Source organism: Adiantum capillus-veneris, chromosome 23, assembly GCF_014529385.1.
Source record: "Adiantum capillus-veneris isolate H3 chromosome 23, ASM1452938v2, whole genome shotgun sequence".
NCBI lineage: Eukaryota > Viridiplantae > Streptophyta > Polypodiopsida > Polypodiales > Pteridaceae > Adiantum > Adiantum capillus-veneris.
The window spans coordinates 17,302,830-17,325,482 of NC_140953.1; the positions used below are offsets into that span (position 1 = coordinate 17,302,830).

Genomic DNA, 22,653 nt, shown 5'->3' on the forward strand with positions numbered 1-22,653 from the left:
TCAAGCGATCCAAATACAACAACAAAGGGTGAGTCACTGAGTGGCAATGGCATACAACAACTAAGCGGGCAATCCTATCTAACAAAGCATCCAAGAGGCCAAGGTTCTGTCAGCTCTCCATAAAGGAGTCTTGAAGATGTACTGTGAGCATACAAGAAATATACAACATTGACCATCTTTGGGCCAAAACCAAGGGCCCGCATTGTAGCAGCAATGAAATCCCATTGAACGGTATCGAAAGCCTTTTCAATGTTTACCTGCATAACGAGTACATCTTGTTGGGTATACTTGGCATATCTCATTCCAATTAATACATTAGCCAGATTATCCAAAATTTGGCGGCGAGGAATGAAGCCATATTGCGCAAAATGGATACTAGCCATAAGAGGTTCCTTGATATGATTCACAATGATTTTCGCCAAGATTTTATATATAACTGGCATAAGAGAAATCGACGGCCAATGCGAGAACTGCTCACAAAGCGCTTGTTTAGGGAGCAATTTCAACAAAATCTCTTTCCAAGACATTGGCAAATCTTGATTCGCCCACGCAGTGTTCATCATATAAAGTAATGGTTTTTTAAGAGGCTCCCAGAAAGAGAGAAAATTCCACAGTGAGGCCATCCCAACAAGGCGAATGCCATCTTCTGAGAGCAAGCAATGCCGAGTGTAATTTATTTTCTGTAAAATCCGCCTCTATGGCCAAAGCATCCTGCGGCAAGACAGTCGAATGCACTGTAGATAACAAAAGATGGCGTGCATGAATAACTTCAACGGATGCTGCAGGGGGAGTAGCAGAAAACAATCCTAAAATGGGACACCATGGCATCCACAAGCTCACGCTTTGAGGCTGTCCAGGCTCGTGGTCGGAACATAACCTGCTTAATAGTTTGAGAAGCCCTTGAATGATGCAAGTGCTTAAAAAACTGTTTTGAGGCACATCCCTTGTCCACAAACACTCGATGTCGAGCATGAGTCTGCCATTTATCTAATTTTCGTTTGTCATTATGCTGTAGACACACCCGGGCCCTACGAGGGTTGTGGATTCACTTTCCAATAACAAACGTGTGTCAGCTAAGAGTTGGAGATGTTGATGCACATGCTTGGCATCCTCAACATCACCACGTAATTGAAACATGTATTGCTTGCCATAGTCCTGAATTACACTCTGCACATGCATAACGAAGCGAACCCAGGCAACATCAGGATCAAGATACGTTTGGGCAACCAAAGGGGGAATAACATCATAGATCATCTCACGAAATGCTTCGTGCTAAAGATATGCATTGTTGATGTGCAACAGACGTTTTTTAGAAAGAGGCTGATCATAATGTAGTTGTTCAAAGCGTAGTAGCATCACAACGGGAGCATGATCATATAAAAGCAAAGAATGGTCTATGCTCATTTCGCATACAAACTCGTCAAATTGTCGTATGCCGAAGACATACCACCGATCTAATCTTGCACGATATGCAAAAAAGGCATTATATTGAAATGTATACCCCGAAACATTAGGATGCAAGAGGGTCCATAAGTCTGACATCTGTGTACATGCAACGAGGTCTATCCAAGCATGCAACTCTATGCTTAGCATGTGCGAATATCCTGTGGTATTGTCAGATAAAGCCGGGGCATTGTTAAAATCACCACAAAGTAGCGCATTGGAAAGCCATGGATAAGAAGATAACTCGCGCCACAAAACAGCTCGTTGTCTCAAAGTCGTATACGCATAAATACCACCAAATTCATAGATTGGCCATTGATTGTGCATTGGACCACAATCCAACGACCCGCCAGATCATTATGCGCAAGAACTGGTTGCAACTCATGCCTAACCATAATCAGAACAAATCACTTTCCCCAAATGAGAGGCGAGCATAGGAAGAAAGTGGCGCCAAGTACGCGGAAAATCAAGGATTTCCACCCATACTGGGCACTTATGACGGATTAAGCTTTGATAGTCTTTGGTAAGTGCCCACGGCAATACACGCGTCATCTGAGTGCCAAAAAATAGAGGAGAGAACTCAAGCAACATATTACGGGCATCAATGTCTGCTAGCAAAACTTCATAGAATTCTCTGGCACCAAAGTAAACGCCTCGAACCGCCTGGCGTTTATGGAGGAAGTCTACCCATTGACCCACGTCTTGCGCAGTGGGTATCTTGCCCGGGAAGAACAGAATAACTGCATTTAAAGCATATTGCGCGCCACTGGGTCCATCAATGCTTGAACAGGAATGAGCACTTCAGTAGCGGGTTCCTTCTTGTCCCAAGCATTCTGTGCACCTTTAAAATCCTCTTAACAAACAGGCTTGGATTTCACCCATTTCCAAAGTCTAAGGCTCCATTTTTTTTCTGCGTTTGTATGAGCTAATAAAGGGCTCACCAAAATCGGACATATGCTGAGAACTACTTAGCGTTTATGTACTGCTTACTACTCAAAGCCAAAGAAACAAATTTTTGTACACTGTCCACAACACTGTATTAAAAAAAAACCTCTTCTTGCACAAGACTGCTTCCTGAAAATAATCTGCGACCAAGCTGGAGAAATTAACACACACTCTGTTCCACACGTGAAGACCTAACCTGAACAGACGAACAAAAATAGAACGTGAGCTGTACAGAGAACAAAGGCAGACACTGAGAAAGACTGCTGCGCTGAGGGCTTATCACTGCAAGGAGACTGCACAGGGACTCAGGGCAGGCAGTTCGTGCAGGTCTCCCAAAGCTGAGGGCGCACAGAGGCTGCAAATGCACGTGCTGATATCAAGGTCTGCTTGCGCTAGGGTTCGCAGGACAGTGCGCGAAGCAATTGAACGTGCAGCAGGATTGCATGCAGAGGTCGTTGTGCTAGGGTTGCAGGTGCAGTCAGATCGCGTTAGTACTCTCACCCCCCCCCCCCCCCCCCCCCCCCCCCCCCCCCCCACCCACCCCAACAACAACAACACACACACACACACACAGACAGAGAGCAAAGAAAATAATCAAACATCCAATCCCTCAATGAAGCTGCCCTCCCACACACACACACACACACACTTTTTTGTAAATCTGCTTTGATTAATTTACAAGTGGGAAACCTCAAAGTGAGGAAAACCCACGAAAAGAAAGGGATACAAAAGACGGAGCACTATGAGGCTCCGAAGGCTAGAAATAGTCAAAAGTAAATCCTGTAGGCATCAAGAGTGATGTCTCCAGCGTCATAGGCAAAATTCAGCGCTTGACCAAGAGATAATTTGAAATAGGGAAAGGGGTCAACAAAAGTGCCCTAGAACATTAAGGAGTTCCTATGATGCCAGATGGCCCACATAGTCCAAAATCTGACCCAGGTGAAGAAGACCGCAAACTGAGATTGTGGTGACCGAAGCACCCCAAAAAGCCAAAATCGTCTGTGAAAAGAGCCGGAAGGAAAACGTAGTCGAAGAGCAGACACACACACACACACACACACACACACACACACACACACACATCACATGCATAATACATATGCTCTCTTATTTACATTGTTTCTAATCTTGCTGGATTATTCTGGGTTTGACAGGAGTATGAAGTTGATGAGATTGGAGTTCTGTCCCCAAGTCAGATGCAAGTGGATGAACTTGTTGCTGGAGAGGTGCAGTTTCATTTTCTCATTTCGTTATTGCAATAGTTTTCATCGGGTGATCAAGCTTACTCTATGTAGTATGAATTTCCACCAGCTAATGAGCGTGTGTAGCTAACTGGTTAGTAGTCTGATTATCTACTTCTTTGTTGGTATGGTCTATAGGTGGGTTATCTTGCTGCATCAATAAGATCTGTTGCTGATGCTAGGGTTGGAGACACAATCACAAATGCTGCTAAAAAAGCTGAAACAGCACTTCCTGGATATCAAGAAGCCACACCTATGGTCTTTTGTGGTTTATTTCCTGTGGATGCAGATCAGTTAAGTAGTCCATGAAGTTTTGAAACATTGTTAATGCTTGTGTGAGTGAGCATTGTTTAAAAAATTTGGATTAGATAGTTGTTGGCCTCTTCAATAATATGCTTATGTTATTCCCGTAAGTATCTATGTGACTGTAGGTTCTATGCAACTATTGATTTTCATGTATATGGAAATCTCTCACTGAAATCTCTTTCTGATGACCAGCTTCAGTTCTTTTATCTTTTGAACATGGTTGTCTCTTGCCTGAAAAGTTTCTTTTACATGTCCTCACACATTTATCTGGTTTTCCACAGATTTACAGAGCTTAGAGATGCATTGGAAAAGTTACAACTAAATGATGCTGCCCTCAAGGTGCTTGTGTAAATTAACATTTGATTGCCTCAGAGATATAGATATAGTCTGGTTGTATCAAATATTGGCTGGTGGCATACATATGGCAGTATGAACCTGAATCATCGACTGCTATGGGGTTTGGATTCCGTTGCGGTTTTCTTGGCCTTCTTCACATGGAAATTGTGCAGGTGTTGTTTTGCTCCTTTGGGAGAGAGTGTCTCCTATCTAGAAAGTTTCACAAGATAAGTCAACTGATTTGCAGGAACGGTTGGAAAGGGAGTACAGCCTGAACTTAATAACAACAGCGCCAAGTGTGGTCTATCGAGTATTATGTGTTGATGACTTGGTGGTAATTAGTTAGTCCTTTGTTCTTGATTTGGTGAACATCAAATTTGTTGAGATCAAACATCTTCCATCTTTCTCTAGGTGGAGTGTTCAAACCCTAGCGAATTACCGGATCCAGCAAACCGTGTAGCTATTGAAGAACCGTTTGTTAATGTGAGTTCTTTTTACACGTTATTAAGAAGTTTTATTACTAGTTGGGCGTGTGTATACAAACTGCTTTACTTTGAAGCATTAAGAGACTTTTCTGCCTTTCTGTTTTTGAAGATTGAGATGATCACACCTAAGGCTTATATTGGTCCTCTCATGGAGCTTGCCCAAGAAAGAAGAGGAGAGTTCAAAGAGATGCAATACATTACTGAAAACCGAGCCACAGTGACCTACATACTACCTTTGGCTGAGGTTAGCTTCAGTTTCTGCACTTCAAGTAAAAATACCGGTTGAATCGATTATACTGGGTGGCTTATCATGAAAAACTTGTCTACATTGAATGGTTTCTGTTTTTGAAATTTTTTGGGCATGCAATCATACCTTTCATGTAGATGGTGGGTGACTTCTTTGATCAACTCAAATCAAGAAGTAAAGGCTATGCAAGCATGGAGTACTCTCTTTGTGGGTAATATGTTTTTATAGATATCCCCTATGGTTTTTATGCAACCAAACTCTGTTACCTGCATGATGTTTAGGTTTTTGCTTTTATTATCGGCTTGAGGTTGAGACGATTAGTTTTAAATGATTTCGGTAAGGCAGGTATCGGAAAAGTGATTTGGTGAGGCTTGACATCTTAATCAATGGGGAACCAGTGGATCCACTAGCTGCAATTGTTCATAAAGACAAGGTCAGAGATAAGTTTCTTCTTGACTAATATACTAAGTTTCAAAAATGGGTGATGGTCGTTGATTTTTGCAAGCTTTAGAAGGGATTTTTTTGCAGCTGATTGATTATACAAGTTCCCACAGCTTTATATGCTACTTTCAAAGCACCCTTTAGATGGATTGACGTTGCAAAGCTTCTGAATGTCTTGTTGTCGTTGCTAGACAAGGGGTTCATCTAGAGACCATGCTACATGGACACATACATGCCACATTGCTCACGAGTGGCGATTGGTCAGCTCCGAGTATCATCACACCGGCTAGAGATAGAGGCAGGAAGAGCGGCCCATACCCCCTGAGCTGAGAGGTTCTGCTGGCTTTGCACACACAGAGAGGGTGATTGAGGATGAGGAGCACTTGTCTGCAGATGTAGAGCATATGAGAGTATCCGAGACAGATATGAGGCTCTCTTCACTGGACAGCCTACCCTAGGACAGATCATGGAGTCTAGTTGTTCCCAAGCGGAGATACATAAGACATAAGAGAGACACTGCTGCCACCTGTAGCCGCACCAGAGGGGGGCAGAGAGTCACAGCTTACATCTTCCAGAGGACCACAACCCTACTGCCCCCTGTCACACAAATGGAGAGAAGGGTCATCCTACATCAGGCTGAGACGATGAGAGCGATGAGGTGCCCTTGAGGCACAACTCCGAGTATCCATCGTGTGCAGGTCCAAGATATCCAGACATGAGATATTTGCTCTGATGCTGGCAGATCCAGCCACGAGTACGTGTAGTCCTTACACCACACCTACCCATTTACCAGATCTTACACCCCCAATTTGATATAGGATGGAGCTACCCAACTCGATACACTTCACGATTGTACTTCCGCCTGAGCATATAGATGTCACTCATACCCCCTAGAGATAGAGCTTTGTACTTTTTTCCTTTCTCAATAGATGGATGACACACACATGTACACTGTGTCATAGGCTGACTTCAGCCTCGATGTTAGGTGCAGCGGAATGAATGTTTGCGCTTTGCTCAAGATGAGTGCTCCGAACTGTGCTCAAGGTTCCTTTTGTTCTTATGGAAGGTAGAGCCTTCCGTTCTTAATGAGAGAATGCTATGATCACAAACAAAGTGAATGGACATTGTGCGTGCAAGTGTATGAGACTGAGAGATAGAAAAAATGAAATGTATATTAACGTCTTCAAAAGGCCAGAATGATCTGTGAGACCAAACTGATACAAAAGTGGTGAATCTGTTACAATGTCTGGGTACCTTAGTACCAAAGTACTAAGTGTGAAAAGTGTGAAAGTGTGAAAATAAATGTGAAAAACTAAATACAAAGTATTAAATAAACTTCTTAGGAGCATTCTGGGTGTCTAGCTAGAATGCTTCTAATCCTTTGTTGTAGTCTCCTCCGGTGAAGTGTGCTTCTGCATCTCGGTCATGGTCGTCTCGATTTTCTAAGCTCAATCGCCCTGTCAATGAGGGTGCCTTTGGTATGAATGTGGGTACTCCTTTGTGCTGGCTGCTTGCCTCTTGCTTCTCCTTCCACTCCTGCTTCTTTCGATCCGAAGAAATCTGTGATCTGCCTCTGAGGCTATAGTGCTCTTTGTCTTCTCATTAGATTATCCCTGTGCTGATGTAGTTCCAGTAGGTACAAGCCTAAGCATCTTTGATCTTGGTATTGCATGACTCTATCTAGAGGTCCAAAGCCTTCTTTAAATAGGCAATGGAAACGCCCACGTATCTCATAGTATACGGTGCAATGGCATATGTAGTGTAATTCTGTCTCCGGCTCCATTCCGCATAACTTGCAAATTCTGCTCTCAGGTGGGATTCCCCTAAATCTGCCAAATTCAATTTCCAGCTGGTGTGAGGATGTACGAATCTGACCAATAGCACATCTCAAACCATGAGACAGGCGGGTATCCATGTAGCTCGTGCGAATCACAAATCCATCTTCAGATAGCTGTAGGAAGTTTTCTTTGTAGTCGGCCATCTTCGTGCCCAATTCTTGTGTAGGGTCTACCCATGTCCTCTTAGTATCCAACTGTATAAGATCGTGACGGATGATTTTATTAATCTCCGTTCGTGTAATTGCCAGTGATGGAGCCTCAAGAGAGTATTGGAAGGGGGGTAATCTTTCCATATTGAACCCGTGTATCTGAAACCACGAGGACAGTTGCACATACCAGCATGATGTATCCCCTTTCATTGCTAATTGTCGAGAGGATTCGAGGGCCAGTCTAGTATATTTGCAATTATTTGTATCCCACAAACCATGTATAAAGGACACTGATCTGGTAAGAGCTTCAATTTCTATCAGAGGGGCTGCTAGTTCCGCTCGGGTAATCGCGTGTGGTACGGAGGCCTTGGCTCTAATCATTCGGAAAATCATAGATACCAAAGGTCTCTCCATTGACTTCTAATTATCTTGATCCACAGATGGTCCCCAAATATGGACCCAATAAAGCATAGCCGAAGCCACCACAGTATCAAAGAGCCAAAGTTTTGTTTGTGGTTCCTGAAACTGCACTTGTGAACACATCCTCTCCAACCCTCCCAAGGCCGCAGAGGCTCTGGACAATCTAGCATCCGTTGCTTTCTTAAGAGTAAACTTCGGTCCTGTAAATACCAGACCACGGTATGTGTATGCATCTGTGTACTCTACTGTATCCTGGCCATATGCAAATGTAGGTGCCGATCTCCTAACCCACTGCGGTGTGGTGTTAAACACCATAACTTTGGTTTTACCCAAGTTTACCGACAGTCCACTGTCCTCCGCGAATTTAAGTAATGCATCTAGCTGCCTCTGCATTCCATCCGGTGATTCTACTATCAATACAATATCATCTGCATACAACAACAAAGAGAGATACGACACCAGAGACGACGTAAAACCCTCCTCCGAAGGCCCCACTCTCGTCGGTGAGAGTGGTCTACTTATGATTGCACAATCTGGTACAATGGGATTGCATGTGACTGATGCAAGTCTAGGCTATGTCGGCGATGACGACAGGGATGACGAGACCGACACTAGGGCTGAAATCTGCAATCTTTCTACTGCTGTCCCAAAACGCTATGGGCTGAAATCTGCTACAATCCAAAAACGCTGATTTGGGGGGCTGTTCTCTGTAGGCCTTTGTCGCTGAAATTCTGCAGGTTTAGGGCTGAAAACTGAGGTTTCTTTAGGCTGAAAACTGATGGTCTATCCGGGCTGAATTTGCTACCTCTTTTAGGGTTGAATCTGCAAGTTGTTCATTGCTAAAAAACGCTGCAAGCTGAGGTCCTAAATGCTACAAATCTGCAATCGTTGGGACATTCAATCCGCATACATTCGTGCTCATCCATGAGTGAAACGTGCTCAACATACAATATGTCATGCCTAGGAAAAGGGATCACATAACGACGTTGACTAAAATACAGGAAACGATCACGAATTAAACACTCGAATAATGTGTGCATATCAATCATGCGAACACATAATACTTCCTGTGAGGGTTCTTTGGACCTAGGCTCGAGAGCCAAGATCGGTTCTTCATGATTGATCGAATCTACAACGAGGTTAGCTTCACTAAAAAAAGCATCCACTAACACATCATCCTTGTGAACATTCACATCATCTTCATGCAACTCATCATGCTTGTGAGAAATCACATCTTGATCATGCAAATCATCATGCTTGTGAGAAATCACATCTTGATCATGGAAATCATCATGCTTGTCATTGTCATCCAAATCATTATGCTTGTCATTGTCATCCAAATCATCATGCAAATCATTGTCATTCAAATCATCATGCTTATCATCATCATGCAAATCCTGTGTGTCATGCTTTGGAGAAGAAGAGACTGAGAGAGTCTCCTTTTCGTGATTCTCTTGCATCTGTGCCTAAATTTGAGAAAAGAGTCGCGACATCTCTTGCATTCTTGCTTTGGTTTCGCGATCAAATTTTGCTTGTCTTGCTTTGTTCTCGCGATCAAATTTGGCTTGACTTTCTTTTTCTTCCAAGTCGTACTTACGTTCTATGGCTGCCACTTCTTCTTCGTAGTCACGATCTATGGCTGCCATTTCTTCTTCGTAGGCCTTTCTGTCTGCTTCTCTTTCTTGGTCCAACTCCTTCATAGGAGTTAGGGCAATCCTTGACGTAGATGGGGAAGGGGGAGTGTCACGAGGACGTGGCAACTGCTAACCTTAGTTGTTGGTTTGTTTCCAATGATTTTTGTTTAATTTTTGACACCCTCTTTTTGAAGTTGCAAATGGTTGGACATTGTATGGCCAATATGAACGGTAATTTCAAGTTGGTTGGCACTGGAACTCGTAAAGTAAAAGGATGTCTACGCTCAGTTCAAGATCATGTAGGTCCCCCCCGTCACACTTAGCAAGTTGGTGGATACTAGGAAGTGAACTCAATAAAGGCATAAAGTCCAGGTGGGACTACCAGTAGAAAATATCCGACAGTTGGGCCACATTGCACTTTTGGATGCGGTCCCAATGAGGATAGATGGTTAGATGACCACAGGGAGCCCAACGGAATCATTTCCTAAAATTTAGGGAATTGCTATTTTGGGCCGTGAAATGTGTTCGTGTCATTACCTTCGGTATGATCAAGGGAACATTTTATTACTCTGCTGCAAAGTCAATTGATGCACCAGCTGAGAGATTTTTAAGCAGGAAGCCCAATGCGGGGAAATTGCATGTATGAGTGCCAAGTGGCACCTTTTTGGTCAATTTACCAAGTTGGGAGAACAGAACTCGTAACTGACTTGTGGAGCAGTTTTGGAGGCTGATAACTTTGATTTTCAATCCTTTCTCTCCATTTTTTAGCTTCCCATGACTTTACCTAGGACATAGGAGCTCATTTTCAGCAATTGAAGGCATCAGATGCGTGTTTACAAGGCTATTTTGCTGCGTTTTCAGCGATACGCAGGTTTTGGTAGCCGTGAAAATCTTCCCCTTTTTGCATCTATTTGTTCACAGATGCATTACAGGTCAAGTGCAGAATAGGGGCCCTAGATTTATGCTCGGGAGATGCTTCATTGAGAACCTGTCACAGGTTAAGAGCTATGGAGTGCTTTCTTTCCCTCCCATGTACAATGTGGTGCTAGGAGTGATGCTTTGCACGCTACACACTGCTCTCTCTCTCTCTCCCCTACGTGCAGTTATGTGATTCCCCACAAGAGGGCTCTTCATTTGACTTATGTATAGCTGTGTGGGTTCATGCTTTTGTGCTGAGGCAAGAGCCTCCTTGAGTAGGAACAGGGGTAGCTAACTACTACTCCAAAGCAGGCACTGGTGAGGGTCATAACCTCACCGTACAGGTGCGTTTTCAGTGCTTTGTATGCGCTGTAAATTGATTGTTTTTCAGTCATACGGACGCTAGAACCATTGGGAATAGTGCCCCACTGGCAGAGGACAGTTAGGGGACTGTTTGGGGCTGAAAACAGGGAAAAAACCAGTAAATACAGCGTGCTGAATTTATTGTTTTTGGGCAAGAATCAGAGGGTTTATGCCAGTGGAAGTGAGTTCTAGTAGGGGAATTGGTTTCGTGCAAGTTTTGGGGTTGTTATGCTGCCGAAATTTGGCCAAATCAAGTGGTATTTAGTTGGATATAGACAAAGGATTCCCAGGACTACTTTGTAAATTTACCCTCTCAAAGTATAAAGAAATACCGAAAGGGACGCCAATTTTGGGGCCTACAGGTTGTCGGTGTCTGCTCGGAGCATTCTAGCTTCCGAGCCGTGTGTCTGCTTAAGTGTTAATTCCCGTCGCAGGTTCCCTTTGCAAAGTGCTCTGTGTGTGTGTCTAAAGTAAAGTAACGAATTACGGGTGAAAGCCAACGCCTAGCGCCCCACCACGGGCCGGTTTCAAGGTTCCATTGCCGGGATATCAATCACTTTTTCCTCAAAGAGTGAGCCTCGGTTGTTTTGGGTAAAGACACAGAGTGCAGGAATGCGGGATTACACTATGGCCGACAAAGGGAAGGGCATTATGGAAGGGGTTCCTCTTCACAGGACAGAGAAGAAATTCCTCATGTTCGCCCTGCCAAAAAGTGGTCAAATTAGGGCTGATTTTTTGCTGCGTTTTTAGGGTTTGCAAGTATGAACCAAGATGAGATAGGGAGAGGTCTCACGGTGGTAGATTGGCCACTAGATCTTCTACGGGAGTGATGTGGGTGTGCCAGTGACACGCTGCTTGCCGATTCTCTGAGGCGATTGCTTGGATTCTATGACACATTGGTAAATCATCTTGAAATTTGAGCTTGCTTGGTCGTGGGTGGTACGTTAGTGTTGTGGAATTATGCTCGTTTGCAGAGGCAAGAGCCTCTTGCACATGTAAAAAGCGGGACAGGTTGCAAGATGCTATGTGGTGAAGTTCAAGAACTATCCACCTATGGATGCAAAGTGGATGGAAGAGCATGAACTGTCAGAGTCACCAAATGTTTTACAGATTTACCTTGAGGCCTTTGGGTTACAGCCTACATATGCCCCAACCCAATGTCTGCAAAGGAGGGGTAATGATAGAGCTAGCACATCAAATGTACTCATGGATTCAGTGCAACAGCAGTGTACAGTTTGACAAAAGTATGAAGGTCTCAATAAGTCATTTGTACATATGTTTTGACAGTCTTTCTTGCAGATGCATGCGAATGATAAAAGGGTGCTTACCACACAAGATCATCTATGGCATGTATTTATGGTATGCAATCGAGGACGTTTGCGATTTCAAGAGGGGGGTATGTCACGAGGACGTGGCAACTGCTAACCTTAGTTGTTGGTTTGTTTCCAATGATTTTTGTTTAATTTTCGAGACCCTCTTTTTGAAGTTGCAAATGGTCGGACATTGTATGGCCAATGTGAATGGTAATTTCAAGTTGGTCGGCACTGGAACTCGTAAAGTAAAAGGATGTCTACTCTCAGTTCAAGATCATGTAGGTCCCCCTGTCGCACTTAGCAAGTCAGTGGATACTAGGAAGTGAACTCAATAAAGGCATAAAGTCCAGGTGGGACTACCAGTAGAAAATATCTGACAGTTGGGCCACATTGCACTTTTGGATGCGGTCCCAATGAGGATAGATGGTCAGATGCCCACAGGGAGCCCAACGGAATCATTTCCTAAAATTGAGGGAACTGCTATTTTGGGCCGTGAAATGTGTTCGCGTCATTACCTTCGGTATGACCAGGGGAACATTTTATTACTCTGCTACAAAGTCAACCGATACACCAATTGAGAGATTTTTAAGTAGGAAGCCCAATGCGGGAAAATTGTATGTATGAGTGCCAAGTGGCACTTTTTGGTCAATTTACCAAGTTGGGAGAACAGAACTCGTAACTGACTTTTGGAGCAGTTTTGGAGGCTGATAACTGTGATTTTCAGCCATTTCTCTCTATTTTTGAGCTTCCCATGACTTTACCTAGGACATAGGAGCTCATTTTCAACATTGGAAGGCATCAGATGCGTGTTTACAAGGCTATTTTGCTGCGTTTTCAGCGATACGCAGATTTTGGCAGCCATGAAAATCTTCCCCTTTTTGCATCTATTTGTTCACAGATGCGTTACAGGTCAAGCTCAGAAGAGGGGGCCTAGATTTATGCTGGGGAGATGCTTCATTGAGAACCTGTCACAGGTGAAGAGCTATGGAGTGCTTTCTTTCCCTCCCATGTACAGTGTGGTGCTAGGAGTGATGCCCTGTACGCTACACACTGCTCTCTCTCCCCCCTACGTGCAGTTATGTGATGCCCCACAAGAGGGCTCTTCATTTGACTGATGTATAGCTATGTGGGTTCATGCTTTTGTGCTGAGGCAAGAGCCTCCTTGAGCAGGAACAGGGGTAGCTAACTACTACTCCAAAGCAGGCACCGGTGAGGGTCATAACCTCACCGTACAGGTGTGTTTTTAGCGCTGTAAATTGACTGTTTTTCAGCTATATGGACGCTAGAACCATTGGGAATAGTGCCCCGCTGGTAGAGGACAGTTAGGAGATTGTTTGGGGCTGAAAACAAGGAAAAAACAAGTAAATACACCGTGCTGAATTTATTGTTTTTGGGCAAGAATCAGAGTGTTTATGCCAGTGGAAGTGAGTTCCAGCAGGGGAATTGGTTTCGCGCAAGTTTTGGGGTTGTTATGCTGCCGAAATTTGGCCTAATCAAGTGGTATCTAGTTGGATATAGACAAAGGATTCCTAGCACTCTACTTTGTAAATTTACCCTCTCAAAGTATAAAGAAATATCGAAAGAGGCACCAATTTTGGGGCCTACAGGTTGTCAGTGTCTGCTCGGAGCATTCTAGCCTCCGAGCCGTGTGTGTGCGTAAGTGTTAATTCCTGTCTCGCAGGTTCCCTTTGCAAAGTGCTCTGTGTGTGTTTGTGTCTAAAGTAAAGTAACGAATTACGGGTGAAAGCCAATGCTTACCGCCCCACCATGGGCCGGTTTCAGGGAGGGTCGGAAAACGTCCCGGTGGGGAAAATTCTTCTTCGCCTCTCTCATGCTCATCACCTCCAAGCGAAGTAGCCATTCCGCTTCGAGTGATGACCATCCACTGAAGTCTTGGGTTCTTGTGGTCTTGGGTTCTTAAGTTCACGAGGAACTTGGGTTCTTGGGTGTTTTGGGTTCTTGGGGTTCTTGAGTTCTTGAGGTTCTTCTTTCGCTTGCAAACCGCGTTTGAGAAGGATCTTCTCTTCACCCGAGTTCTACTCCTTTTTGCGGGCGCACCCCTTGGCGGCCTTGCGCTCACACCAAGGTTGGTTTTTCCCACCTCATGTCGATTGGCCGGCCGCTAAGTGCACGGTTCGCTCTCAATGAGTGAAAAGAGGCACAAGGGGAGGCTGGACAAGCCCTTCTTTCTTGGATTCCTGTCACTCTTCAAAAACACAATTAGGAATCGACAAGCGCAAGCGAACTTGGGTTCGTGCGACCGCAACAAGCAAACAAAAATTCTGTGGTTCTTGTGGTTCTTTCCTTGAGTGATACAGAACTCTGCCAAAACTCTGATACCAATGTTGGGTGCAGCGGAATGAATGTTTGCGCTTTGCTCAAGATGAGTGCTCCGAACTGTGCTCAAGGTTCCTTTTGTTCTTATGGAAGGTAGAGCCTTCCGTTCTTAATGAGAGAATGCTATGATCACAAACAAAGTGAATGGACATTGTGCGTGCAAGTGTATGAGACTGAGAGATAGAGAGAGAAGAGAGATACGACACCAGAGACGTTGTAAAACCCTCCTCCGAAGGTCCCACTCTTGTCGGCGAGAGTGGTGTACTTATGATTGCACAATCTGGTACAATGGGAATGCATGTGACTGATGCAAGTCTAGGCTATGTCGGGGATGACGAGACCGACACTAGGGCTGAAATCTGCAATCTTTCTACTGCTGTCCAAAAACGCTACGGGCTGAAATCTGCTACAGTCCAAAAGCGCTGATTTGGGGGGCTGTTCGCTGTAGGCCTTTGTCGCTGAAATTCTGTAGGTTTAAGGCTGAAAACTGAGGTTTCTTTAGGCTGAAAACTGATGGTCTATCCGGGCTGAATCTGTTACCTCTTTTAGGGCTGAATCTGCAAGTTTTTCATTGCTGAAAAACGCTGCAGGCTGAGGTCCTAAATGCTACAAATCTGCAATTGTTGGGACATTTAAAAACGCTAGTGTGATGTGTTCCAAAAACGCTAGGGAAGGTCTTCAGAAAACGCTAGCTGATGGGGGGTTCCTGTGGCGATGGATGCTGATGCAAAAACGCCAGGCTTGGGCTTACTTGCGGTGAGGATATGCTGATGCAAAAAACGCTAGCTTGTTGTGGATGAAGGAAACGCTTGGGGATGCTGCTTCTTCTTGCTTGGTGGGGGAAACCGCCAAGGTCTTGTTGCGAAGTTGCCTACTGAGCTTGGCTCCTGTTGCCTCTTCTGCCAATTAGTGCTAGTCTAGGTTTGCTTATATACAAACTTACTCAATTTGCCCTACCTACTTTACAACAAAAGTCACTTAAAAATAATAAGTGAAAAAATGTCAAAAATAGGTAGAATAGGCTCAATGCACTGGAAAATTCCCCTGAAGGATTCTGATGGGAATGCTTATGATCATGCTGTGTGCAACCAGAAGATATGCATCTACATTAAGTGAGGATATGCATCTACATTAAGTGATTGGGCATGCACGGTCTACGAATAGACTCACAAAAGTGCCAGATCACTGCTAAATCTAGACTGACTGGACTGACTGAACCCTTGTCGTGCTGTAGCTTGTCCACGGACACATAGGGTTGGATGTGTCACGTGACACTCTAATAGACATGAAAAGATCTCTCTCTCTCTCTCTCTCTCTCTCTCTCTCTCTCTCTCTCTCTCTCTCTCTCTCTCTCTCTCTCTCTCTCACGTACGTTTAGTGACTCCTTGGCGGACGGTGATCAAGCATGAGGAAGTTGAACGATAAAGCCGACCCCCTAGAGGATGCCATTTAAAAGTGCAAAGAGGAAATGATGGAGATCATTACCAAGATGAACCGCAATCTCTTGGGCACAATAAACATGCTCGAAGGACGCGTGCTGATTCAAGAGAGCAAGATAAGTACGCTGGAAGATTGAGTGACGACTCAAGAGGAAGAGATTGCGTCGCTCAAGAAAGATCTCGCCGAAGCACGATCAAGAAACACACTGGAAGAGGGTGAACTTCAACCCTCAGTACTTGAAGAAATCAACACAATCAAGGAGCAAGTACGGGCCATCAAAGAGGGAGAAGAGCAACACAAAGAAATGACGACTTCTTGGGTGGATGTTCTTACCAAAACTCAACAGAAGGCGGATGAAGCCGAGAAATGGATCAAGGTGGCCAAGAAAGGAAAAGGCAAGGAGATAACGCCCACGTCCACACCCACTATCATTAATCAGACACTAGAGGAGGAGCAAAGGAGACGGGTGCGCGCTTTACATGTGAGAATTTGCAGTCTTAAAGACAAAGGCAATGTGAACGAAGAAGTAAAAGAACTCACAGCCTTGATGGGCGTTCATGAGCCGACGCACACAAGGGCATGGAGAGTGGGCAACATAAAGAAAAATGGAAGCAGTGGAGAAACCTCAAAAGAAAGAGCACTCATCCTCCGTTTTCCCTCCATGGAAGCGAAGAAGTCCTTCTTGAAGAAAAGACCAACTCTTAAAGAGACTGGCATCTTTCTCGGGGATGATCTCACCCTCTCGCAGATTGCTCATATGCAGGAAGTAATGCCGGAGATTAGAGCGGCAAGGGGGAAAGGCAAGATTGCCTTTTACCGAGATGGGAAAGTGGTAATACTAGAGCGACGCTCCACATGACGGTGCGAGACTTATGGGACCACACTTAAAGTGGCTGCTTGGAACTGTAATGGATCTATGCGTCTTGATGTAGGTGCTTTTGAGGACAGCTTTACTGGAAGAGACATCATCTTTTACTCTAAGACACACCAGGCCCCTTGGCAATCCATGCCTCACATAAGTGGATACAGGTGGGAGACAGCTTACAGACAGGAGATACGCTCAGAGCACAGAGCACAGAGGGCGGGGCTCGGGGGGAGTGGCAGTGTTATTTAGAGAGGATCTGCAGCTATTGATACATATAGCCCGCAGGGATGAGCAGGAGACACGCTCAGAGCACAGAGGGCGGGGCTCGGGGGGAGTGGCAGTGTTATTTAGAGAGGATCTGCAGCCATTGATACATATAGCCCGCAGGGATGAGCAGGCTAGGTACATGTGGGTGAGATTGAAAGCAGAGACAGACAGATATCTCTACCTAGCTATTTGCTACTTTCCCTCAAGTACATCAGTTTATGTATCACCCAGAGGACAGTCCCCTTTCTCTATTTTGGATGATGACATATGGGAGTTCTCTAGGGATGGTGACATTATCGTCCTAGGGGACTTCAATGCTAGGACTCTGCCCATCACCAGGCAGTGTTTTATGATACTTCAGAGGAGATGCTAAGAGAGCTAGATGTGGTGGAGACGGGCCTGTCTAGACTATCAGACGATGTGGAATATACTGAGTATGGGCGACACGTGATAGACATGGGCACTGCACATGGATTGGCCATCTTGAACGGCCTACAGAGATTTCTTGCTGCGGGAGGTTTTACATGCTTCCCACACAGGCATGGAGCCAGCACAGTGGACTATGTCATGGCACAGCCGAATCTCATCCCTAGTATCCAGGATCTCACAGTTGAGCCCAGACCGGCCGGGGTAGCAGTAGATCATGCTCTGGTGTCGATGACCATCTCTTTCCAATTCAGTGTAGCACACAGGCCACGGGTTGCTGCCCCTACTCGCTACACCTTCACACGGGAGACGGATTCTGTATACATGTACGGGATCTACAGACGCCTATGTACTGAGGACCCGGGGAGACCTCTGGAGGAGCTAACTACTATACTGACACAGACATTACACGAGGCAGCAGTAGAAGCATACCCACACACCCAGCCTGAGCAGAGCCGCTGATCACGAAGCATGCCTAAGACCAACTGGTACGATTAAGAGTGCCGCCAGACTAGAGCTAGACTTCAGAGGAGGTGGTTTTGGGGGACGTCACTCACAGATAGTCATAGATTGACTTTCGACGCATGGTACGACGGAAGAAGAGGGCTTTTTTAACTCGACTCGAGCAGGATCTATATCAGCTATTCTTGAGTCAGGACTCACGTGAGGCGTGGCGGCTCTTTCATGAGGAGTCCCCCCCCCCCCCCCCTTCCCCCCCCGCTATTTCCTCCATAGAGACCTGGGGTCAGTACGCATCATCTTTGTACACAGTACCTGGACAGCCGCCCCTCCCCAACCCCCCCGACCCATGCCCACACACATGTGCTTTTTTCACCGCTGAGACGGTGAAGAAAGCTATTGACAGGATGAAGACTGGGAGAGCATATGATCATGATGGCTTAGTCGCCGAGAATTTCATGCATGCCAAAGACCTACTAGCAGAGCTTCTAGCAGTTATGTTTAACCGTGCCATGTGTGAGGGCCTACCGGACACTTGGAGCCTATCTACGATCGTACCTATCTTCAAGTCAGGAGACCCCATGGAGCCTTGGAATTATCGCACTATTATGATTGGGCACACACTGGCACGGTTGTCTGCATCCATTCTTGAGCAACAACCGAGTAGATGGGCAGAGAGGGAAGGAATGCGTGCAACTGGGCAGACAGGGTTCATGAGAGGCTTCTCTACTCTTGACCATATCTTGACACTCAAGGCCATCATCGAGGAAGGCAGATCTCATGGGAGACGGATCTATTGTAGCTTTGTGGACTTCCGCAAAGCTTTTGACACATTACCCAGAGCTAGATTGATGCGCAGATTACAGGAAATGGGAGTACCCACAGAGCTCATTTGGGGGATCATGGCATTGTACAGATCAATGGTAGGGCATGTACGCACCCCGGAGGGACTTTCTACACCGGTTCACTCCACTATTGGGGTGAAGCAGGGCTGCCCGCTCTCTCCGACTCTTTTCGGTATGTATGTGGATGAGGTTTCTGACTACATTGACAGCGATGGGGATAAAGGGGCACAGCTGGTAGGGACATGGATTCCACTTTTGTTATATGCTGATGATATTGTGTTGATCTCCGAATCCCCAGAGCGAATGCAACGTCAATTGGATGCTTTGCATACGTTTGCCCACGAAAGTGGTTTGTCTGTCAACCTTGGTAAAACCAAGGTTATGGTGTTTAATACCACCCCACAGTGGATCAGGAGGTCAGCACCTACATTCACATACGGCCAGGAGACTGTGGAGTACACAGACGCCTATACTTACCTTGGAGTGGTTTTTAGCGGACCTACATTCTCACTCAGAAGAGCAGTAGAGACCAAACTGACTAGAGCCCACGTAGCATTGGGTAGATCGGAGAGGATGTGTTCGCAGGTTCAGTTTCAGGAGCCCCGGACGAAGCTCTGGCTCTTTGACACCTTGGTGGCTTCAGCATTGCTCTATGGGGCTGAGATATGGGGACCTTCATTGGATCACCATGGGAGGCCGAGTCGCACAGGCGGATGGGGGAACATGGAGAAACCTCTCGTCTCTATGATCTCGCGGCTCATTAGAGCCAAGGCATTAGTACCATGGGCCATTATCCGAGCAGAGCTAGCGGTCCCCCCACTAGTGGTGGAGGCGCTCACCAGATCAGTCTCCTTCATAAACCGCACATGGGAACTTCCCAGAGACAGATATGCTCGCATAGCACTTGAGTCCTCTCGATAGTTAGCCATACAAGGAGATACAACATGCTGGTATGGGGAGACGACATCATGGTTTCAGGCGCATGGGTTCAGCATAGACAGGCTGCCACCATTCCAGTACTCATTGGATGCACTATCTCTCATTCTTACACAGTCTCGGAGATCACCAAGCTCATCCGCCAAGACCTGACCCAGCTAGACACCAGGATGACATGGATACAACCAGCACAAGAATTGGGCACGAAGATGGCTTTCTACAGAGACCACCTTCTCTAGCTCACGGCAGATGGTTTTGTGATGAGACCAAGATACATGGATACCCACTTGTCTCATGGGATAAGATGTGCTATTGGCTAGTTACGCACATTGTCTCACCATCTGCAGATTGAAACTGGGAGATACAACGGAGTACCGGCAGAAGCCAGGACATGCCCCTTGTGTGACATGGAACCTGAGACAGAGCTGCATTATACATGCAGCTGCGCCGTCTACTACGAGATAGGAGGCCGCTTCCATTGCTTGTTCAGAGAGGGTTTTGGACCACTCTCAAGAGTAATGGGATACGAAGATCAGAGATGCCTGGGTTTGTTCTTGTTTGAGCTGCGTAGACACAGAGAGAGCCTGATGAATGGCGAGGCTAGCCAGTCTCAAAGACGGATCACAGAGTTCTTCAGAGCAGACACGGGACAGCCACAAGAGCCACTCCTACAGCAGAGCTCGCCCTCGTCTCACACCAGAGGCACACTGATCGACCGAGCGATTGAACTGGGGAAATCCAGGCGCCCATGGCTGCGAAGGACTACACAGCATCGACGGAGGCTACGACAAAAGATTCGGAGCACGCTGGCGAGGCATGCACGATGCCTGATCAGACTACTAACCATGGAGGAAATTGATGAGATTCGCCAACGACCGATGCTAGATCTTTTGTGATTCACCTATCCCAACAAGCTGCCCATTTTTGCTTAGTTTTTTGCTTAGCTCACATCAACCAATCTAGGATCCCATAGTTTATATCTTTGTTTTGTACGATTGTTAGGTTATTTTGTTACTCTGACTTTGTATCAGATCCACCATCTTGTAACTTTCTGGTCTCATAGGTCACTATGGCCTTTTGAAGACATTAATATAAAATTTCATTTCATTTCATTCTCTCTCTCTCTCTCTCTCTCTCTCCCCCCCCCCCCCCCCCCCCCCCCCCCCCCCCAATATGGAAGAGGCCTTTAGTCTCTATGATCTCCCGGATGATTCAGGCTAAGGCCTCAGTGCCACATGAGATTATTCTAGCTGAGCTTGCTGCTTCCCCTCTCTTGGTCAAGGCAGTTACTAGCTGTTGGGATGACTCAAGGGCTAGCCAAGCATATCTGTTCCTGGGGAGGTCCCATAAACTATGCATGAAGGATATTGATCTCCCTCCCTTTCTTTCACGCGGATGGAGATCACTAGGCTCATACGTCAGGATCTGATTCAGCTAGATACCAGGAGCACATGGATACAACCGAGACAGGAGTTGGACACGAAGATGGCTTTCTATAGAGAGCATCTTCTCCAACTAACAGAGGATGGATATGTGATCAGACCGGCCTATATGGACACTCATTTATCCCATGGGATACGATGTGCTATTGGTCATATGCGCACATTATCGCATTAGTTAGAGATTGAGACTAGCAGATTCAGGAGAGTACCAGCAGAGGCTAGGATTTACCAGTTGTGTCATATTGAGCCAGAGACAGAGTTACATCACATTTGTCATTGTCTGGTATACTATGAGATACGAGGCCGCTTTCATTGTCTATTTAGAGAGGGCTTTGGACCGTTGGCTAGAGTCATGAGATATCAGGCTCAGAGATGCCTCGGGTTGCTTTTGCTAGAGCTGTGCAGACAGAGGGAAAGTCCCTTGAGGAGAACAGGCAGTGGGAGACATTCACAAACGGAGGTCATTGACTTCTTTAGAGCAGGGACTCGGCAGTCAGATGAGCAAGCCTCACAGAGCCCACTTATACCAGAGGTATATTAGTTGACAAAGCCATTGAGCTCGGGAAAGCTAGGCGCCCACATCTACAAGGGCGACCACGACATCACCGGAGGCTCCATAAGAGGATCGGGACTATTCTAGCATGACATGGGAGACCTCCAACACTATTTAGGCGGACATTGACGATGCTCTTCAGCGACCAATGCAATACTTTCTCGGACAACGTCTGACGCCGAGCATCCTCAGGCATTGATGATGAGGAATATGATGATGTTTTTAGTTTTTCACTTTACTTCATTTATTATGTACCTAGACATTATATTAGATCCATCAAGATTGTATCAGTTTGGTCTCATAGGTCATTTTGGCCTTTTGAGATATTTAATATAACATTTCATTTCATTTCATTTCTCTCTCTCTTATGCCGCTTATGCCAGCTAGAGCCAGAGATAGAGCTACATTACATATGTCATTGCCCAGTGTACTATGAGATACGGTGCCGATTCCTCTGCTTATTCAGAGAGGGTTTCGGTCCTTTCTCTAGGGTCATGAGTTATGAGGATCAGAGATGTCTTGGGCTATATCTACGTGAGTTACATAGATATATAGACACTTTACTGGGGAGAAATAGAGAGAGATAGTCCCAGAGACAAATTACAGATTTCTTTTCACTAGATATGGGACAGCCAGAGGAGCAGCCATCACTGCAGAGCTCGGTCCACACTCATTCGACCACTATCGGCACTTTCATTGACCGAGCACTGGAGCTATGGAGATCGAGACGGCCACGATTGAGGAGAGGGGCTACATATCATCGACGGAGACTACAACAGAGGATTCTAGCCATACTCTCTCGACATCCAAAGTGCAGATGAGGATAGATTCTAGTAGTAGTATCTTTGTTCTAGTTCTTTTGTACCTAGACATGGTACTAGATTCACTATATTGTAACAGATTGGTCTCATAGGTCATTTTGGCCTTTTGGAGACGTTAATATAACATTTCGTTTCATTTCGTCTCTCTCTCTCTCTCTCTCTCTCTCTCTCTCTCTCTCTCTC

At 45.7% G+C, this 22,653-nt stretch overlaps 1 protein-coding gene across 5 annotated transcripts in view; it reads left to right on the forward strand.

Annotated features, from left to right (window-relative positions):
• LOC147427467 (Small GTP-binding protein) overlaps nucleotides 1-22,653 on the forward strand; it is a 93,800-nt gene that overhangs the window by 50,986 nt on the left and 20,161 nt on the right. For 2 of the 5 annotated variants that reach the window (XM_086496456.1, XM_086496458.1), the window contains 9 exons: nucleotides 3,543-3,614; nucleotides 3,768-3,922; nucleotides 4,217-4,274; nucleotides 4,364-4,444; nucleotides 4,519-4,605; nucleotides 4,683-4,754; nucleotides 4,866-5,000; nucleotides 5,141-5,214; nucleotides 5,349-5,436. In XM_086496456.1, coding sequence (XP_086352582.1) covers nucleotides 3,543-3,614; nucleotides 3,768-3,922; nucleotides 4,217-4,274; nucleotides 4,364-4,444; nucleotides 4,519-4,605; nucleotides 4,683-4,754; nucleotides 4,866-5,000; nucleotides 5,141-5,214; nucleotides 5,349-5,436 — 822 coding nt within the window. Of the gene's footprint in view, nucleotides 1-3,542; nucleotides 3,615-3,767; nucleotides 3,923-4,216; nucleotides 4,275-4,363; nucleotides 4,445-4,518; nucleotides 4,606-4,682; nucleotides 4,755-4,865; nucleotides 5,001-5,140; nucleotides 5,215-5,344; nucleotides 5,437-22,653 lie in introns of all 5 variants that reach the window. The other 3 variants (XR_015185945.1, XM_086496457.1, XM_086496459.1) reach the window with 3 other exon arrangements.